Consider the following 19619-nt stretch of genomic DNA (forward strand, 5'->3'; position numbering starts at 1 on the left):
GCCGCTGAATGAGGTTGTTGCATTGCACATTGGGGATTGTAGTTTTTCTCTCTTTACAACGGACGTGTGGGGGGATGGGACTATGGTACCTTTATAACTTGTGGACTTCTGGGAGTCGAAGTCCGCAGGTCATGAAAGAGCCGTAGTTCCCCACCCCTGCTTTAAAACAAGGGGGCCCCCTCAAAATTGCTGGATTTACTCAAATCAGCTGTTTTTGCACATCACCAAGGTGATTTAGTCAGTCCCATTCTCTGGGGTCGTAGGTACCACTGGCTAATTGAAATTATGGAGGACTTTTGGTTATTTGGTGGTTATAATTTTCACTTTTGTGGCCCTTATTGGATTATTAGTTTTTGCATTGAGTATTGCTATATTGGAAATGGACTGAAGTCTAGATTGAAGATGCTTGTTTCACAGTTCTTGCTTCTACCGTGTAGAAGAACTCCTTTTAGAATTAAAATTTGCTTCACCTCTTTGTTTTTTTTTAAAACAAACTTTATTAATTTTACAATTAAAATAAACAAACAACACATACACATATGTAGAAAAGAAAAGAAACAGTAGAGAAGTAAAAGAGAAGAGAGAAAAAGAAAAAAGTAAAAGAAAAGAAAAATCAAAAAGTGATTAAAAACAATTTTATCCTCGGCAGTTTTTGGGTCATTATTTCTATCCTTATTTTATGCCATATTTACAAGTAATCCTTAATGGGAATATATAATTACCACTACAATTATAGCTTATCCTCTTTTACGATGTTATGTAGCCCATCTTTGGTCTAACCATTCATACCAGCAGTTTCAGCTCTCATAGTACATCAATGTTTACTGCTTCACCACTTCTAATGTTCCAAAAGCTACTGTAAATATGATTTTTTTCTAAAGAGCATTTGACTGAACTATTATCACCCTCTTTGTTTTACTTTGAATATTTACACTGATTTGATGTTTTATTTGGTTTTGTTATGATTTATTGTTAGCACTATAATTTATCCTTGTACTGTTATAAACATGATTAGCAGATTGTTTTAATTTCTTTATATCTACTACAGACTTTTTTCTATGATTACTTGTGAACAGCATGAGTCCATACAGATTCAACAGTACTATATGTAAGTATTCAGAAACCATTATGTAAACAAAGTGGACAAGTTCAAATAAGTTCAAAGATCCCCCTCCTTGCTCTACATAAAAAAATAATATATAATTCAGTTTTGATGCCATCTCCTGCTTTCATACACCTTTACCTGACATGCAATAGACCACTCAGCTCTAGCCAATGTTGATGCTGGAATATTTATATCAGCCCTTTGAAGTAGACCAGATCAGAAAACACACTCCACAGGAAATCAAAACTATGCTTTTTGAATTTGGCTATAACAGAAGCTTGTAAATCTGATTGTGTTTGTCCTGTCCTGCCTCTTACACCTCAGGGAGTCAGACAAGAGCCAGCCCACTCTTAGTACAGATAGTCTTCAACATACAACTGTAATTGAGGATGCCCATTATGGTTATACTTTGTGACCATCAAGCAGGTCATCCATGTGACTGACCCAATTATATGACCTTTTTTGTGATGCTCATAAAGTGATATATGACTGAGTGAACACCGCAGTCCATTTGTTCATTATGGAATGGTTTTGTTGAAAACTGCTGGTAAGTAAATGCTGGTTTGTGGCAAAAAGGTAATAAAATGTGTAAATGACTGTGGGACACTGCAAATGGCTACTCATTTATTTGTAAAATTTATTGGCCTCCCATCTTACTTCAAGGTAACTCTGGGCAGCTTACAATCATAAAATAAAAAATGTACAAATTTAAAAGATGCAGGCTGGGTGCCAAACCCCTGATATATGGTCATGTGGCCGTTGGCGTTGGGATGGTCATCAGAATTTCAGAACTGGGTTGTAAGTATCATTGGGATGATACATTCTAACTTTGAACAGTTGCTAAGTAATACTACCTGTACCTCCTTTCCCAGGACTTAAGGAATGCTTCTTTCCTCTTTGTTTACACAATGGTTTCTGAATACTTGCTTCAAGGCCTTCTTTCTCACTCTTTAATCTTTAGTGAACTGTTGTTACACACTTCATATGTTGAATATAGAAAGCCATCTTTATACATGCAGATTTCGAAGCTGGGTTATTGAGGTTAGGACTACCACATCTGCATTGCAGAAAATGCAGGCAGCCATAAGAAAGTTTAATTACTGACATCATCTAATGGTGACATCATCTAGTGGCTTTTATAACCTTCTAGCCATAGAATAGGCAATTAAATATAGGTATTGTGTAAATGATAACCTTTATCCCCTGGAGTTCTGAATGCCAAGCAAAAATCAGAAAATTATTGGCTGCTTTTTCCAGATAAAAGCAATTTAAGAAAAGGAGGGAGGGAGAGAGAGAAGAAAAGCTTGTTCCCTTTAGACATATACAGATGTCTCTTGTTAATTTTCTACCCTTGTTTACAATAGGGGGGAAAGGTGTATGGATGGTATAGATTTTAGGGCCACTCTAGTCCCCCCTTTCTGTGCCTGGAGATCTGGAGGTCAAAATTGAACTTGAACTTCCAACTTTTTTGGGTTTGAGAAGAAACCTAAATTCCCCTAAGCTAATAGAAAATGCAAAAGATGATTAAGAATTTTGTCCCAATGGGTTTGGGTTTTAACATAACCTAGCTACGGTATTTAAATAATCTGTGGTTCTGTATTTTGTTCTAAAACACTGACTCAGATATGCAAGAAAATTCTTAGATCCTGCCCTCTGCCCCACCCTTTTCAAAATGATTGTGTACACCTTGGACATTAAGCAGGCTCTCCTTGCCTTACCTCAGTGCTTGGAAGAAAATGACAAATCAAGAAATCAGAACATCTGAAAATCAAAAACTTTATTGTTTAGAAAAATGAGTAGTTTGTAGAGTCAGATGATGTAAGCAAGTGGGTTTCTTCAGACAAAAATTGTGAAATTTGCTGCTGCTGCTCCCTTTTGGTTCCATAGATAATCACTGACTGATGTACTGACGTTTCACCAATTCAGTATTTATAAAGATATCTTTACAGTCTATGCCAGGAAAAATGTTGCAGATTGTGTGTATGTATACAAATGTAGAAAATAGGAGAAAGTGACCCCCTTGAGGACAGTAGACTGAGGAGTTGTACCTGAAGAAAAGCATCTTGAGCAGCCCTGTCTGTGAAGAAAGAGAATATTTGTCTCTCGTGAACCTAAGTTCAAAGTTTGACAATACTTACTAAAAGAAGGCACAGGTGTCCCTTCAGAAAAAAAATGACAATGGTGAAATTCCTCAATATTTATTTTTGATCAACCATATAATCATATTTCTATTTTACTGCATTCTTTCTATTATAGAATATGTTATATGCGGTAGACAGTCCTCGACTTACAGTATTTTGTTTAGTGACATTCAAAGTTACAGCGGCACTGAAAAAAGTGACTTATGACTGTTTTTCACACAACTATTGAAGCATCCCCCATGGTCACATGATCAAGATTCAGATGCTTGGCCAACTGGCTCATATTTATGATGGTTGCAGTGTCTCAAGGTCATGTGATCACCTTTTGCGACTTCTGACAAACAAAATCAATGGAGGTTCACAACCTCATTACTAACATAACTGCAGTGATACATTTAACAATTGTGGCAAGAAATGTCATAAAGTGGGCAAAACTCACTTCACAAATGTCTCACTTAACAATAGAAAGTTTGGGCTCAGTTCTGGTTGTAAGTCAAGGATTACTTTTACTGTGCCGATATTTTACTCTGTCATGGATCAATATGGAAATCTTTGGTTTTTAATCACCAAGCATTCTAATAACTACTTTTATTAATGAACGTCACACATTTGGTAAGAATTGTTGGATCCAATAACTCATATTATGTTACAATGTTCAGGAATATGGTAGAAAACAGTGTCCTGGCAAGTTTTGCCTAACTGTGTGTGTACAGTTTGAATAACATGGCTTGCAGTGGCAATAAAATATTCTGGGATATGTAAAGAACAGATGAAGGATTGCCTGTGAAAAAGCTGTGGAGAAGAATCTTATTTAGGAAGGAGGGAAAAGGGGGAGCTCCTATCAAACCAGAATATAAATGATGCTTGGAAATACTGCACTTACTCATAGATTCCAGCTCAGCTTGCCATGATATGTTTGACAAATGCTGTGAGAAAGAAAGGAGAGAATTTAAGAGATTAAAATCACCCACTGTGGTTAATTTTTGTCCCAGGACATTTTCACATAAAATGTTTTAACTTGAGGCAGTAACCATCCCTTCTATTGTACTGTAGTTGTTTCAGGCTGATGACAGATAGAAGTTGGTTTTAAACTATTACCACATACCATTTTAATTTATTTTCATACAACAACTAGCTTATATACATTGTGATAAAATGCAAACATCACTGGAATAGCAGACATTACATCTGATAATTTTCTTTTAGATTGTTTTTTTTTTAAAAATACACCTGGCCCAATTTTTAATAAATAACAGGAATAACAAATCCTATTGCTAACCTTTAGGTAATTCTGACATCTACATCAGCACTGGTGGATACACAGATCCCATATCAGCACAGTATTAGTATTCCATGCTTATGCAATGTTTTATATGCAGTATAATTTTATTGAAGTTAAAAACTAGTACAAACTGATGAAAAGTAATGAGGAAAAAAGAAAAATCAAATAGAAAAACAAAAGCCCAAGAAAGACAAAAGTAGAAGTATTACAAAAGAAAAATATAATACAATGAAAAAGGCTATAAAATGGCTTATAGTTTTCTTCACAATAGTTATAAATACAATTATAAATAGTCCTTTTTCTCCAAAGTTGCATCGTGATGCTTTCAAGAAGAGATTGGACTGCCATTTGTCAGAAATGGTGTAGGATCTCCTGCTTGGGTGGGGTGGTTGGACTAGATGACCTACAAGGTCCCTTCCAATTCTGTTAATCTATAAAATCTATGATTCTCTTCTTTCTAAAAACTAGCTAATCCAATTATCAAAACATAGATCATGTTCATTTTTTATACTTTGTACAAAAAAATCCATAAGTGGTTTTCTATTTATACAATGTTATATGAAAACAAGAATCTTCCAACGTTCACTATTTTTCGGGCTTATTTGCCTGTCAGATGTGGATGTTCTGACGTTTTTGTAGGATCAAACTGAACCAAATATCTTGCACAACCTCTCAACTAACAACACACATAATAACATCTTACCTTCATAATTAATGCAACCATTAGCATCTTCATGCCCTGCTAATAGAGTATCCACTTCTTCTTCTGTCATTTTCTCACCTAAAAAAAATAATAAAAAAGAAGATGGTTTATCTGTCATCAATATAGTCATTAGATTTGTACACCCTTCCCCCCCACCCAAATCCTAGCAACTGGAAGAAGTAAATATAAAAAAAGTAAAAAAAGAATTAGAATAAAAAATTTTAGGAAAAACACAAGAAAAACACAAGAAAAAAGCAAAATGTTGGCAAAATCAGGTAACATCAAAAACACACAACACAAAGGGCTTTACTGTTTTGTAGACAAGCAAACATTTCACTTTTTTTAAAAAAAAAGGCCTTTATAAGCTAATGCCACTTTACAACTAAAACACAAATTTCATCTGATTTTTTTTAAAGTAAATCGAATGAGAAGAGCCCTTATCAGTGGAGAAAGGATAATTCACTGGACATTACAACAGAGCTAATATTAACATTAAAGGGACAAAGCATCCAAATTACTTGTGGATTACAACCAATGTTAAAAGAGATCAGGAGAACACTGATGTTTATTGATTAGTGGCTTTCTAAAGGAAGCAAATTGATGTAGCTGTAGCTTAAGTTGATGTTTTTCTTGTTTGGAAGTTCTTTTGGGCTCCAGGCTGTGGCAAATTCCCCATGTAATGCTTTTTAATGACTTTTCGTGATGGTGGTGGTGGCAGGGATTGTATACAGTACTTACCCAGTGTGGCAAGGACATGGCGCAATTCCGCCCCCATTATGGTTCCGTTGCCCTCCTTATCAAACACTCTGAGCCCCTCCACATAATCTTCATAAGTGCCTTGATCTTTGTTCTTGGCAACTGTCTGCAGCATTGGCAGGAACTCTTCAAACTCCACCCGTTTAGAATTCAGCTCTGGTGGAGGAAGAGAAGATGCAAAATAGGAATAGCACTTAGACTTGTACACCGTTTTATAATGCTTTGCAGCCTCTCTAAGTGGTTTACAGAGTCAGCCTATTGCCCCCAACAGTCTGGGTCTTCATTTTCCCCACCTCGGAAGGATGGAAGGCTGAGTCAACCTTGAGCCTGGTGAGATTCGAACTGCCAAATTGCAGGCAGCTGGCAGTCAGCAGAAGCAGTGTGCAGTACTGCACTCTAACCACTGCGCCACCACAGAGAAGAAGCATTCATTTTCCCACCCTGTTATCCCTGTATTGTAGAGCTACACACGTAACCCAGATTCAAAGGAGGAAAGGGGATAACGCGCTGGGACGCTCCAGTCATGTCACATGGCATCTCCTTAAAGGCCAACCATCTCCAGAAAAGGCTCATCGGCTTGAAGAAGACCCAGCAGATACAACTAACTTTCCTCTTTGAAATCGGTGAATTGCAGAGCTGTGGCTGGGATCATTCACTATCCTAAGAGACAAGCCAACATTGCACTGTACCTTTTAATTTATGAACTGAATATAAAATTATTTTATTTATATTAATAAATGAATATAGAAACTGACATATACTGAGCTGTTGGGAGAAGGGACATTTCTGTCCTACAGATACCTCTTTTTATAGGGTATAGGGTGTATAGGTTTATGGTATAGACTTGTGTGTGTGTGTGTGTGTGTATGTATGTATGTATGTATGTATGTATGTATGCATGTATGTCATATATAGTACAGGGTCTCCTGCTTGAGCAGTGGGTTAGACTACAAGACCTCAAGTCCCTTCCGTACTTCTGTATTCTTTTTCTTGGATTGTGCTGGTCTGGCACTGCTAGCTTGACTAGCAGAGTACAATTAAAAATATGCTGAAAGCATAATACAATAAAGAAGCAACTAATGCTCTTCCAGTTTCCAGGATGTGTTCATGTCCTGCACAACTGCCAGTCTTGCAATTTTGAGTTAGTGTTGACTCCAGGCATCTGCCTGGAGGAGTCTCTGTAGTTTTCTTGGCAAGATTTTGGAAATGGTTTGCCCTTGCTTGCTTCCCAGAGCTAAAAGAGTGGGATGGCCAAAGATCACCTAAACGGGCTTTGTGCCTGAGATACACTAAAACTCACAGCATCCCAGTTTAAGTTCTATGCCAAACTGGCCTACCACTTTTTTTACTGCTGTAATTTTTCAGTCTGAACTCTTGAAATCCAAATAGTTTGAAAAATGTAAATTTTAAATGCAAATTAAATTAGGAAAACATACTCTATCTTTGATACACTATATTTTTTAGATTATATTATGCACTTAATTTAGAGTATGTGTTCAGTATAGGGAAGAGTATATACAATTACATTTTTAAATCCCTCTTAATCACATTGCCTGAGTTCACGCATTTTGCTGAATTTAATTTCAGTTTAGCATAATTCCTGACCTCAACTACTGTGATACATAGACTACTACTTCTGTTTAGCATTATTTAGTTTTTTTTTAGTATTTATTTGATTTGTCAATCGCTTACAAGATACAGGTATAAGAATAAACATAGTTTTGAATACATGAGATAGATACTTATAAGAAAAATAAAAAGAAACAACAGGACAGGGACGGTAGGCACGATTGATGCGCTTATGCATGCTCCCTACAGGCCTCTTAGGAAGGGGGTGAGGTCAATAGTAGAGAGTCTAAGGTTAAAGTTTTGGGGGTTTGGGGAAGAAACCACAGAGTCAGGTAGAGTATTCCAGACATTGACCACTCTGTTGCTGAAGTCGTATTTTCTGCAGTCAAGTTTGGTTCAGTTAACCTTGAGTTTGTATCTATTGTGTGCTCTTGAATTGTTATGATTAAAGCTGAAATATTCATTTGCAGGTAGGACATTGCAATGTATGATTTTATATGCTATATTAAGATCGGACCGGAGGTGGTGTAGTTCTAAATTTTCTAGGTCTAGAGTTTCAAGTCTGGTAGCATAAGGTATTCTTCAATGAGTAGTGGAGCAGATAACTCTTCTTGTAAAATATTTCTGGACTTTTTCAATTGTGTTAATAGACTGATGAGTTGTATAATGAACTGTAGGCCATTACGTTTCATTCAACTAACTGTTGGTCCAGTTTTTTAAACATATTCTTGCAAATATAAATTACACTATAATTACACTGATTTATTTATTCATGAATGAATGTGTTGCAGGTTCCTAGCATGTTCAAGAAGAATGGCTGCATGCTTCTAATAATTGTAACAGAGCTTATAGGTATTCCTATACATCAGAAATCATGGCTTGTTGATTTCTGTAGATCAGATTATAGTTAAGTCACAAGAAGACAGAGTTTTTCCTTCATCAAAGGAACTACATAACCCACATTTTCCAGCTGTATATTCCTAACTACAAAGGTTATGTTCTTAAATGAAGGCTGAATGTTCCAATATGATCCCTAAAATCTGGAATCTGCTGCCATCCTGTGGTCATACTGTATTATATTTTTCCCTGCACATGGTAAAGCAGAGATGACTTACCATCAAGCTTTGGATGTCCCAGGACTTTCCGGATTTCAGCATTAGTAGGATTCTGGCCCAGTGCCCTCATCAGATCTCCACACTGGCTCAGTTGGATTTTACCATCGCCGACCCGATCAAAGAGCCCAAAGGCTTCCTTGTAATCTAGAAAGATCAGATATAATTTTTCAGTGATGTGGCCTCTGAAATGGAGAGCTGCAAGGGGGCGGGGGGGGGGGGTGGCAGTTTGATGGAGATAAAGTGTCAAGCTTGTGCTCCTGCCAGTGTCAACTAGAGGATTCAGATGTAATCCTAAAAAACACATGTAATCCTCAGAAACTGGACACTGCCATCTGCAACATCTGCCTGCCCAATTTCTGTCAATCATAGTCAATTAGAAGGAGGCTTCCTTTCTAACGGCAAGCTCTGTTTGAGATAGATCTACCATAGAGAGATGAAGATGGTGATCTGGAAGGGTTTGGCTATTCTTTTAAAATACAAAGGATCTCAAGTGATCTTTCCAAGGGGCATCGTCGCCTTGTTTCTGGGATGTTGTTATTGGTGAATTGATCCTTTCCATTTCACCCTGTTAGAGCACTCAGACGTTGTTCTTCAGGTAAGAGAGCCAAGTTTAGATTTTTATATGGTACCTAACTCTCTCTAATAATGAAGTTAATTAAGCAGGCCCCCCCCCCCCCCCCCCCCCCCCCCCCCCCCCCCCCCCCCCCCCCCCCCCCCCCCCCCCCCCCCCCCCCCCCCCCCCCCCCCCCCCCCCCCCCCCCCCCCCCCCCCCCCCCCCCCCCCCCCCCCCCCCCCCCCCCCCTGTTTCTATTTTATAGCAAAATTTCAGTTCTAAGATAAATTAAAAAGGCTTTTTCTTCCTGGCTATGTTAATGAAGATTCTGTTTTTCCCCCCCCCCCCCCCCCCCCCCCCCCCCCCCCCCCCCCCCCCCCCCCCCCCCCCCCCCCCCCCCCCCCCCCCCCCCCCCCCCCCCCCCCCCCCCCCCCCCCCCCCCCCCCCCCCCAACCCCCCCCCCCCCCCCCCCCCCCCCCCCCCCCCCCCCCCCCCCCCCCCCCCCCCCCCCCCCCCCCCCCCCCCCCCCCCCCCCCCCCCCCCCCCCCCCCCCCCCCCCCCCCCCCCCCCCCCCCCCCCCCCCCCCAAAAAAAACCCACGGCCCCCCCCCCCCCCCCTCCCCCCCCCCCCCCCCCCCCCCCCCCCCCCCCCCCCCCCCCCCCCCCCCCCCCCCCGCAAGTTTTTCTTCTCCAAGCTGGCCCAAAAGTGTGTGGCATTGTTTCCATAATCCCAGCTGATCTCTTCTGCTTTTGTTAGCAAGACTGGTGACGGTTTCTGTCCTTTGCAATGTTAATAGGGGATACATTTGCTGTGTCCCATTCAGTGTCACCTGTCCTGCCAATGGGAAAAGCAGCCAACTCTCCCTCTCCTTAACACGTGTTGAGGGTAGGAGTGGGCAGGCTCAGGCTATAGTGACAGATTGGCTAAGTGACACTTGTTTACAGATTCTTCCAAAAGAGCATTAAACCTATGGCTGTTAAGAGCCAGCATAATGCTTCTCCAGGGCATTTCTCCTTGGAGAAACACAGCTGTGGGAGCCAGATCATTAGGACTCTCTAGTAATAGAAACCAAATGGCTATGAAGTCAGAACTTAGCAACTGACGGGAGGGATGGGATGGGCCAGAGGAGCTGGGTGGATCTCAGCCTCCGATGGGGTCGTTACCTATGTCATCAATGAGGCATCATGGGACATTCATACAGCAAGGAAGAAAACATTGCTTTTAAACTCAAACAGCTAAAGATGAATTGAGGCTACCTTCATGGTAGGTTGGAGATGTGACAATGTGTAACATCATTTGTTGCTGTGGCAGACCATTGTGTCACGGTTCACAACATTGTGAGGATTTGCTGCTGGTGGTATAGCTTGAAGGATGTGAGGATGAGCCCGCCAAGCAAGTCAGACTCCTTAGTAAAGAGGTACTGTCATTTGAAAGTGCTCTCATATTTAGGAGAGACCAGAAAAAAAATTCAAAGGGAGTCATACAGGTAGTTCTCAACTTACAACAGTTCTTTTAGTGACTGTTCAAAGTTACAGCGGCACTGAAAAAAAATGACTTATGATCATTTTTCAAACTTAACAACAGCATCCCCACAGTCCCATGAACAAAATTCAGATGTTTGGCAACTGACTCATATTTATGATGGTTGCAGTGTCCTAGGATCATGTGATCAGCTTTTTGCAACCTTTTGACAAGCAGAGTAAATGGGGAAGCCAGATTCACTTAACAACTGCATTACTAACTTCACATCTGGTTCACTTAACAACTGCGGCAAGAAAGATTGTAAGATGCGGCAAAATTCACTTAACAAATGTCTTGCTTAGCAACAGAAAATTTGAGTTCAGTTGTGGTCATGAGTCAAAGACGATGTCAACTCGTAAAACATTCCTATGCCTGTTTTCAAGTTGCCATAAACAAGGGTGTGTGTGTGGAAATATGAAGGAGCAGTACGGCAATAAAACCAGAAGTACATTCCACCATTATTTTAAAAAGATTGTAGCTAGGCTACCGGATCTTCTGGCCATGAAAATCTTTCATTGGAGAACACGATTGATGACACCCAGCCCATGACAGTGTTTTATTGGAGAATTTGATTTATGATACACCCAGCGGGGAGGGGGGAAACAGGGTCACAGGTGACTGAATTATGTATGCCAGAGTTGGCTTCATTTAAGTTAATGCCGGCATGTTGCTCCTAATAAATCTTTTTGAGTTTTCTTTGAAGCTTGGCTCGAGGCTCATGATTTCATTAGGGCTATCGCCAGAACCCTGACAGACTAGCATCCTAAAGCCTGAGATGTTTGTTGCAAGAAGGATTCTTAATTATTTATTTTTTTCTTCACACAAGATAGGGAGGGGGAAGAACAATGTATGCAGGAAGACTTGCAAGACTCTGTTATAATAAACCCAATATTGATCTATATGGTCTTAGTTTTTAGTCTGGTCTTTTTTGTAGAGCTGAAAAAGGTATTTATATCTTACTTATAAATAAAGTGTTCTTGTAAGACTACATTAACAATATCTTGCAAGTCTGAAAGTACAAACTTCCTGCTGCCACTTTTAACTGCAAGTCTTTCCTAAGTTTTTTTTTGGTCTGATTGTTAAGCCGTTGAGGCTCCTGACTTTCTTGCCTGATTGTTACCCAGACAGCATCTTTTCCTCTGTTTCCCCGAAGTCATTTACACATTCCATTACATCTGGCTGCATTGGATCCAACAGGAATAAAATATGAATCCAATCTTTTCTGAATTATAACCGACATTTACAGAAAAATTCAGGTCTGCATGGATCTGATTAAATCAGACATAATGGTGGAAGTACGTTCAAGGGATGAGATGGGATAAACGAGATATTTCATACAGATACAAAGCTAACCTTCCCTAAGATCATTTCTCTTAACATTTGTGTATAATCTTAGGAATCAAGTCCAAGTAGTCATTTTGTTACATTTTGTTTGTTGTAAAGTTGTCTGTTATATTATACTAATGATTGCTTGCACATTTGCTTATGTTTATGTTTGTTTATCCATAAATATATGGTAAAATAAATCCAAGTCTCTTGGTGGCCAGTGACACAGAAGTAACTCACCTTCCAACTGCTCTTTGGTGAACTCAATCTAGAAATAATAAAGAGGTAGGAAATTATGTCATTTATCAGAACAAGCATAAATTCTTATAATTAAAAAAAAAATGAAACTGGCCAAGATGCTTTCATGTTCATCAATCCCACTATTAGTGAAGTGCTACTGTTTTAATAACAAGCTTTAGAACTGACATTGTTCTTTAGGTAATTATTGAAGTTCCAGAGTCCAAAATTCAAATTAAACTTTAATGTGGAACTTGTGACAGACAGTGTGTGTGTGAGAGAGACAGATTTCAGTTTTTCACCTTGGCTCATTTCTTCTAAACTGACCAGTAGTTTCATAGAAGGAGGACAATTTTTTAAGGCTTGGTTAGAGGAGGTGTTTCATTTGCTGCCTCTTTAAAATAAATGAACTCTGCTCATCAAAGCATCTTGTTTTTTTTTTACAATTTAAACTCTTAGTTCTAAAGACACAGAGCGACAAGCATTGAGGATATTTTTTTAAAAAAATAGGGCATCTCAGTGTTTGACTGAAAAAGTACTTTATGATGTCATATGTTATGTATAAAATTGTGCAATCCTTATTATTTTTATTTACCTGTTTATAGTCTTACCCTTCTCAGCTGTAAGATGAGAGCCATTTTGGTCTAGTGCCATGATGGTGAACCTATGGCACGCGTGCTGGACGTGGCACAGAGCCATGTCTGCCAGCACGCAAGAGGTCGCTCAGAAGAGCCCCACCGCGCATGCGCACGTGCCACCCACCTGACAGCTGATGGTTGGATATCTGACGTGCATGCATGGGGTGCGCGGATGCATGGGAGATGCATGTGCATACGCAGAGATGCATGATGTGCAGGGGGATTGTGCGTGCATGCGCAGAGATCTGCAGTACACCTGGGGGGTTGCACACGCATGTGCAGGGGCATGTGGGGCACGCAGATTGCCTTCTGGGTGCTGACTAGATGCACAATTTTCGACACAGGAGCCCAAAAAGGTTAGCCACCACTAGTCTAGTGGTTAAGATACTATGCTAAAAACCAGAAGGCTCTGAGTTCTAGTGTCACCTTAGGCCAGGGGTGGGATTCAAATTTTTTAACAACCAGTTCTGTGGGCATGGCTTAGTTGGTGGGCATGGCTTGGTGGTCATGTTATTGGCTGGGTGTGGCCAACTCAACATCACTCACATCGAGGCACGCATCTCCTCGACTGGCCTCTCGTGACTGTGGGGATGCCTCAACAGTCGTAAGTGTGAAAAATGGTCGTAAGTCACTTTTTTCAGTGCCATTGTAACTTTGAATGGTCACTCCACACAAGCAAAGTACCAGCAAAGGAGGGGAAAAAAACTCCAGAGAGGTTCCTGAGACAGGAAGTCTAGTCCTGCCAAGAATGTAATAAGGGTTAACGGAGAGACAGTTTCTGTAAGCAACACCAGAATGTTTCCTTCCTGCCTTCCTTACAGGATTAGGCCAGCAATTTCTTCTAACAACCGAACTGCTTAGAATGTTAACAACCGGTTCTAGCGAAGAGGTGCAAACTGGTAGAATCCCACCCCGGCCTTAGGCATGAAAACTGGCTGGGCCAGTCCCTGTCTCTCAGCCCCCCTTACCTCACAGGGTTATTGTGTGGAAAATAGGAGAAGGAAGGGATATTAAATGTGTTGATTGCCTTCAATAATTTATAAAAATAGTAATGGCAGGATTTTTAAAAGCTAGTAAATAAAATGTAGTAAATGAACATAATTAACTGTTTGTCCCCCTCCCCGCAACGTGGTGAATTATTTCCTTGCCCTAAACCTTCTATAAGTTCTGTAGGATAAAATATGAATGCATGTCGGAGCGTGAGAACGAAGTATGCATTTTCTTGAGTAGCTGGTGTTGTTCTAGGAAGCCCATTCACAATGGTCCCACTGCAGTCAGAGAGCAAAGGAGAATTTATGATGTGAATCCTTTCAACCCTTTTGCCACAGGGTGTGAAGTAGGCTAAGTCGCTCTTCCTCCCTTGTGTTTTCATTCCCGCCAATAAATTGACCCAAAAGAAAAATTCTCAAAGCACCGTACTGGTGGCCTAATTAAGCAAGGTATGAAAGGCTTTGAATGTTTAGCTGTATTGTGTGTATTAATGGACAAATTATTATTGTGCATTTGCATTCCTACTATTTATTTGCAATATAATACTATTTCTAGTTGAAAATTTGAGCTGAAGCATTTGGTTGGTTTGGAGGGCAATGAGCAATACAACCCTGCCATGATACTGTTGGGGTTGAAGGGGCCCTGAGTCTGATAATCTCTGAGAACTTATCCATAGCTCAATATTTCTCAACCTTGTAACTTTTACATGTGTGGACTTCAACTCCCAGAATTCCCCAGCCAGCATTGCTGACTGGGGAATTCTGGGATTTGAAGTCCACACAGCTTAGAATGACCACCGTTGAGAAATACTGATCTAGAGAAAATATCTTCTGCCTGATCTTAAGAGTTGGAACCCACACATTTTAAAGGTGCTAAGATTGAAAAACACTGTTGTAACTACGCGTTGAAGTACATCTTTGCATTTGCTCTAGGTTTGGTATCCTAATTGGAACCCCTACCTCACTGTTTCGGGAATCCTGAAGCATGACAAGGACATGGCTTTTGGTTGAACGCTCCGGTCCTCTCGCAACTTGATCTACCGCTTTCAGAAGGTGGCATCCCAGCAAAGCAGGGCTACAGAGGTAGGATTGAAATAACTGCACTCTTATGCTAAGCCTCCTCCCTGTTGCTGGCCACCTGTCTCTGTCCTGGCTTCCTAAGCACGCAGACCAAATACCAGACTAGTGCGCCTGCTGTTTGGACCTGTCTTTAAAATAACAAGAGCCCTTTCAATTGCTAAATTTATCTCACCCCTTTCTCCCGCTAACCTTAGCTAGCCAGTGTTCCCAATCATCATTGGCTGACAGCAGAGGTCTTGTTATGATAGGGAAATGACTTTACTCATTTCTTGTTCAGCCTTGCATACTGCCATAATGATAGTGCATTTAGAATTAAGCATCCATAGTACACCCCCAAATGAATAGAACTATAATTAAAACTAAAACCTCTATGGTACAATGGGATTGAACCATACCTAAATTTAAGAGCATCATAATACCCACCAGAAACAACATCTGCTACTAAACCACTCCCCCCCCAAAAAAGCCTGTGGTGATTTGTTTGCAGAAAGCAGTCAGCAATGGAAGTTAATCTATTTCTTTTTCCTACCCACAAAACACCCATGGTTGCTTAAAAGTAGGTGAGGGACTCCCAAACGTCTAAACTCAGAAACCTATCGTGGTTAATATTTAGTCCAATGTAGAGACCAAGAAATAAGATTTGTACACTAAAACAAATTTCAAATCAAAGCTAACATTATATATAGTAAAACTGTTGGACTTTCTTGGTGTAGCAGCCTGGCCATTGGTACAAGGGACTGAGACCAGAAGGAAGATCCAGGTTCTTACTTGCAGTTGAACTTATGTATAATAATTTGTTCCTGATCTTGTTTTAGAATTCTTAATAGTCATTCTTTGTCATTTAATGTATACATACAGACAAAAATTAAACAGGAATTTGTATAAATCTTGTATAAAAGAAAGAAAGAAAGAAAGAGAAAAGGATAGCAGTCTTTGTTTCTACAGATAGATACAAATACTTTTACTATTTGTATATTTTATTCAATTGATTTGGGTGTTCAGCTCAAGTTAAAGATCAGTTCAGCATTCTCTTCTCTTTCTAATTTTGCCTAGCCAGATGCCTTGAGAAGCAAACAGTTCAGAGGTGATACTCAGCATGTTCTGACCAGTTCTGGAGAACCGATAGTGGAAATTTTGAGTAATTCAGAGAACCAGCAAATACCACCTCTGACTGGCCCCGCCCCCATCTATTCTCTGCCTCCCGAGTCCCAGCTGATTGGCTGGGTCTTTTTTTGTTGCCCTGCACAGGAGAATGGAGCTGGAAAGCAGGTTAGTGGGGTGTGGAGGGAATGGGGATTTTCCAGTAACCTTCCCCAGGAGTGGGGTGGGAATGGAGATTTTACAGTGTCCTTCCCCTGCCACGCCACCAAGCCATGCCCACCAAGCCACGCCCACAGAACCGGTGGTAAAAAAATTTGAATCCCACCACTGAAACAGTTATGCCATTGTATTCATATAATTTTCTGTGGCATCTGTTATTCCAATTCAAGTGAGATATATTAAGTAAGCAAGGTTAACTTATCTAGAATGTAATAAAGGGACACAATCAGCTGCACAAAAATTCAAAGGCACAAACAGCCATCGAATTTTATGCTTGTAATTTTTAAGTGAAAACGAAATCTCTTTTTTACCTTACAAATTACAAAGGGAACTCAAAACGTCTTTAGGGAAATGTCTGTTTATTATAACTCTCTCATTCTCCTTGTACCACCAACTTTGTAACTTCCTGTCCCACAAAAAATTAATTTCAGAAAGTGGCTCAATTGTTTTTCTGAGAAATGAGGACTACAGCTAAAATAAATTATTTTGAAATGTCACAGGAAATTCAGAAGCTACTTGAACTCCTAGGAGAAACCAAACTGCTTCCAGTGGAGAGATAGCAAGTCGAGTTAAAGGAAGACAGAGTCCTCACAAAATGAACATCAGAATTTAGCAATAATTTTGCATATAGAAAAATAATGGTTTAGTTTGCATCTGACATTTGCCTGATTCTTAGTTATTTATAGGAGTAGTTGCTGTTCTTGAAGGTACTACAAAGCTCCCGTGGTGGTGCCTACCATTACTCCTAACCATCAGGGCCAGAGCTGATGGAGGCTGTAGTCCAGAATCTAGAGAAGGACCATGAAGGATGATGTCTGGTAGATATGCATAAGTTAGCTGTTTTCTTCTCTCTTAAGCAAGCAGGCCCTGGAACAGTCAATGTTTGCTCTGAAACTGTCAGCTGTTCTGCCCAATTTTCGAAAGAAACTATGGTAGACATGTTGAAAAATACATCATGTCAGGTTAGAGGGAGATATATTTGATTTCTCCCTGCCCGCAAAATCTAGTGGGTTGAAAAAGATATTTCTGTTCATGCTCCATGTGTTTATTTTACCTCTGATAAAGAGATTTTGCATTTTAAAATTTAACAAAACCTGATGACTAGAGAAGGGAAACAATGAACAAAACATGGGAAGTGATGCCCTTCTCAAACCACTTTAACTTTCCTAAGCACTGTTGCCTCCATCTTGCCTGAAGAAATCACTCAAACTCAAACGCAGTTGTTACTCTGACATTTATATCCAGCAAGATGAATAAAATCAATGGAACAGAGTTATAAACGGCTTCTAAATCAGGATGTATTCTTTCTTTAGTCACCTCCTCCTAATAATGTGATTATAAGTAGTCTCCTCCTTTAGTGCCTGTCTCATATAACAACTGTTTGCAGTTGTGAAGGTGATGAAAATGTAACTTTGTAACCAATCCTCACATGTATGACCTTTGCAGATGTGTAAAGCAAAGGAAAGCTAAAGTAAAATAATAAGCATAGTTGCGGTTTCACTTTAGCCACCACTTTGTTTAATGACCGAGTTGCTTGTCCCAATTGTGATCAAGTCTCTCTACACTTCATATCTGAAATATTTACTGCCAATTATTAGTGTGTTTATTCTTCCCATGCCTGGTTCTGGGGTGTCACATCCCTCAGTTGAACGCTTATACAGCGATCTTGAGGCATTGCTTTTGAGGGAGAGAAAAGGACCTAAGATGGAGGCTGTTGCGTCCTCCTTCCTTTTGGAAGAAATGGGTTCCCTGCAGCTTCACTCTTCCTCCAGGCCTCACTTACCACCACTTTGGAAAGGTCGATGGGCAGCTCCTTGGGCTTCTCTGGTGCTGGTGCTGGTGGCGCCGGGGCTGTTTCTGGCACTTTGCTTTTACCTGCCAGGAATCCTGGCTTTGGCCCGGCTGGTTTAGCAGCTGGTTTGGCAGGTGGGGCTACCGGCCGCTTCACAGGGACGTCCTTCTTGGGGGGCATGTTGCTGGGGAGTCTCCTGGGGAAAACAGAGCAGAGGGCACAGCCAGCAGCAGGAGCAGCACGTGTGAGGCGAGGTCCCAAAGCTCAAGCTCTTTCTGTCTGTCCTGGGTCAGCTTAAATAGTCCTGTCAATACAATGATGTCAGCCCGAGAGGAATTGCTGCATACGGAGTGGGAATGCATCTAAAAATGGGAAGCTCAGTCCCCTTCAGCAATGCTGGGTCCTCCCTTCATTCAAGATGGAACAATCTCCAAAGGCTTTGCTACAGCTAAGCATCCTCTCTGAGCAGCCAGGCCTTGGCTCTGTCTGCGTGGCCGTGGCACCTAGCCAGCCAGCCAGCCAGCCAACTCATTCAGCAAAAACCTCTGGCTCTCTGCACCAGCCATCCTGGCTAGCAGAAGGCAAACGGCAGTGAAGTGGCTGGGTGGGTGATTGGAGGGGGGGGGGGCTTCTACTTAAATGCAGATGGGTTGGATTACTTGATATTCTAAATAAATGATTTCTTCTGTCCCAATTGCAGAGGGTGAGGAGCTGCCAAAGGCTTACTTATTCAAGAGGGATGCTGTGTCATTCTTGTACTGGGCTCCCCTCCACCCCAGCCTTCTTTCTGTCTTGGCACCAAAATCATGGCTACTCCTTTATCACGAAACAGAGGTGGGAAACAGTAGCAACATACAGTACTTAAAGCTGGAAAACATTTTAGAATCCTTGTTCCCTGATTAGCCCCGTAAGCATCATGTTCTCTGTTTTGCAAATTCAGGGACAGAAGTGAAGAAAAGAACACTTGTTGGGCTTGGGTGGAAATAATTGGTGGATACTTTGTTTGGCACAAATATATAACAAATGTTTTAGCGAATCATATGACTTTTTTGCAGCCGAACTGTGGCACGCAGGAATATTTGCATGCAAATATTAGCCTAGGTAGAGAACCTGAAAAGAATGGAAAATTCGGAATATGCAGAGGCTAAAGAGCCAGTGGAGTGTGTAGGGGTTAAAGTTTTGGACTAGATCTGGGGAAATTGGTGTTCAGACTGTTAGCCAGAAAGAGCCATTGGAGCCCAGACCTCCACAAAGGATTGCTGATTGTGGAATAAAAGAAAAGAAAGGGAAGCTCCCTTGAGCTTATTATACTTTATTTGTTGAATTTACATTTCAATTGAATTTTGATCTGGTCCTTCTGGATCTATCCTCACTTCAGGAAAGGGGTCACATTGCTCATAGTTCAATTATACTCTGTGCCCAAAGAAGGCTGTACCTGCTTGGTTCGTCCCCCTCCTCCTCCTCCTCCTCCTCCTTGTAGTAATGGTAGCCT

The 19619-nt window shown here is 40.8% G+C and overlaps 1 protein-coding gene across 1 annotated transcript; it reads right to left on the reverse strand.

The window, feature by feature from the left end:
* Positions 1 to 2865: 2865 nt before the first annotated feature.
* On the reverse strand, positions 2866 to 18409 carry LOC113420205 (myosin light polypeptide 6-like). The gene is made up of 7 exons (XM_026680050.2): positions 18119 to 18409; positions 12312 to 12339; positions 8672 to 8815; positions 5970 to 6143; positions 5232 to 5309; positions 4130 to 4172; positions 2866 to 3182 (listed from the first exon to the last, which is right to left on the reverse strand). Exons 1-6 carry the CDS (start codon positions 18305 to 18307, stop codon positions 4144 to 4146), a joined length of 642 nt encoding a protein of 213 aa, XP_026535835.1. The 5' UTR covers positions 18308 to 18409; the 3' UTR covers positions 2866 to 3182; positions 4130 to 4143.
* Positions 18410 to 19619: the final 1210 nt, after the last annotated feature.

The sequence above is a fragment of the Notechis scutatus genome, chromosome 2, assembly GCF_049901735.1.
Source record: "Notechis scutatus isolate UNSWTSFEM ecotype Mainland chromosome 2, rNotScu1.2, whole genome shotgun sequence".
In the NCBI taxonomy this organism is placed as follows: domain Eukaryota; kingdom Metazoa; phylum Chordata; class Lepidosauria; order Squamata; family Elapidae; genus Notechis; species Notechis scutatus.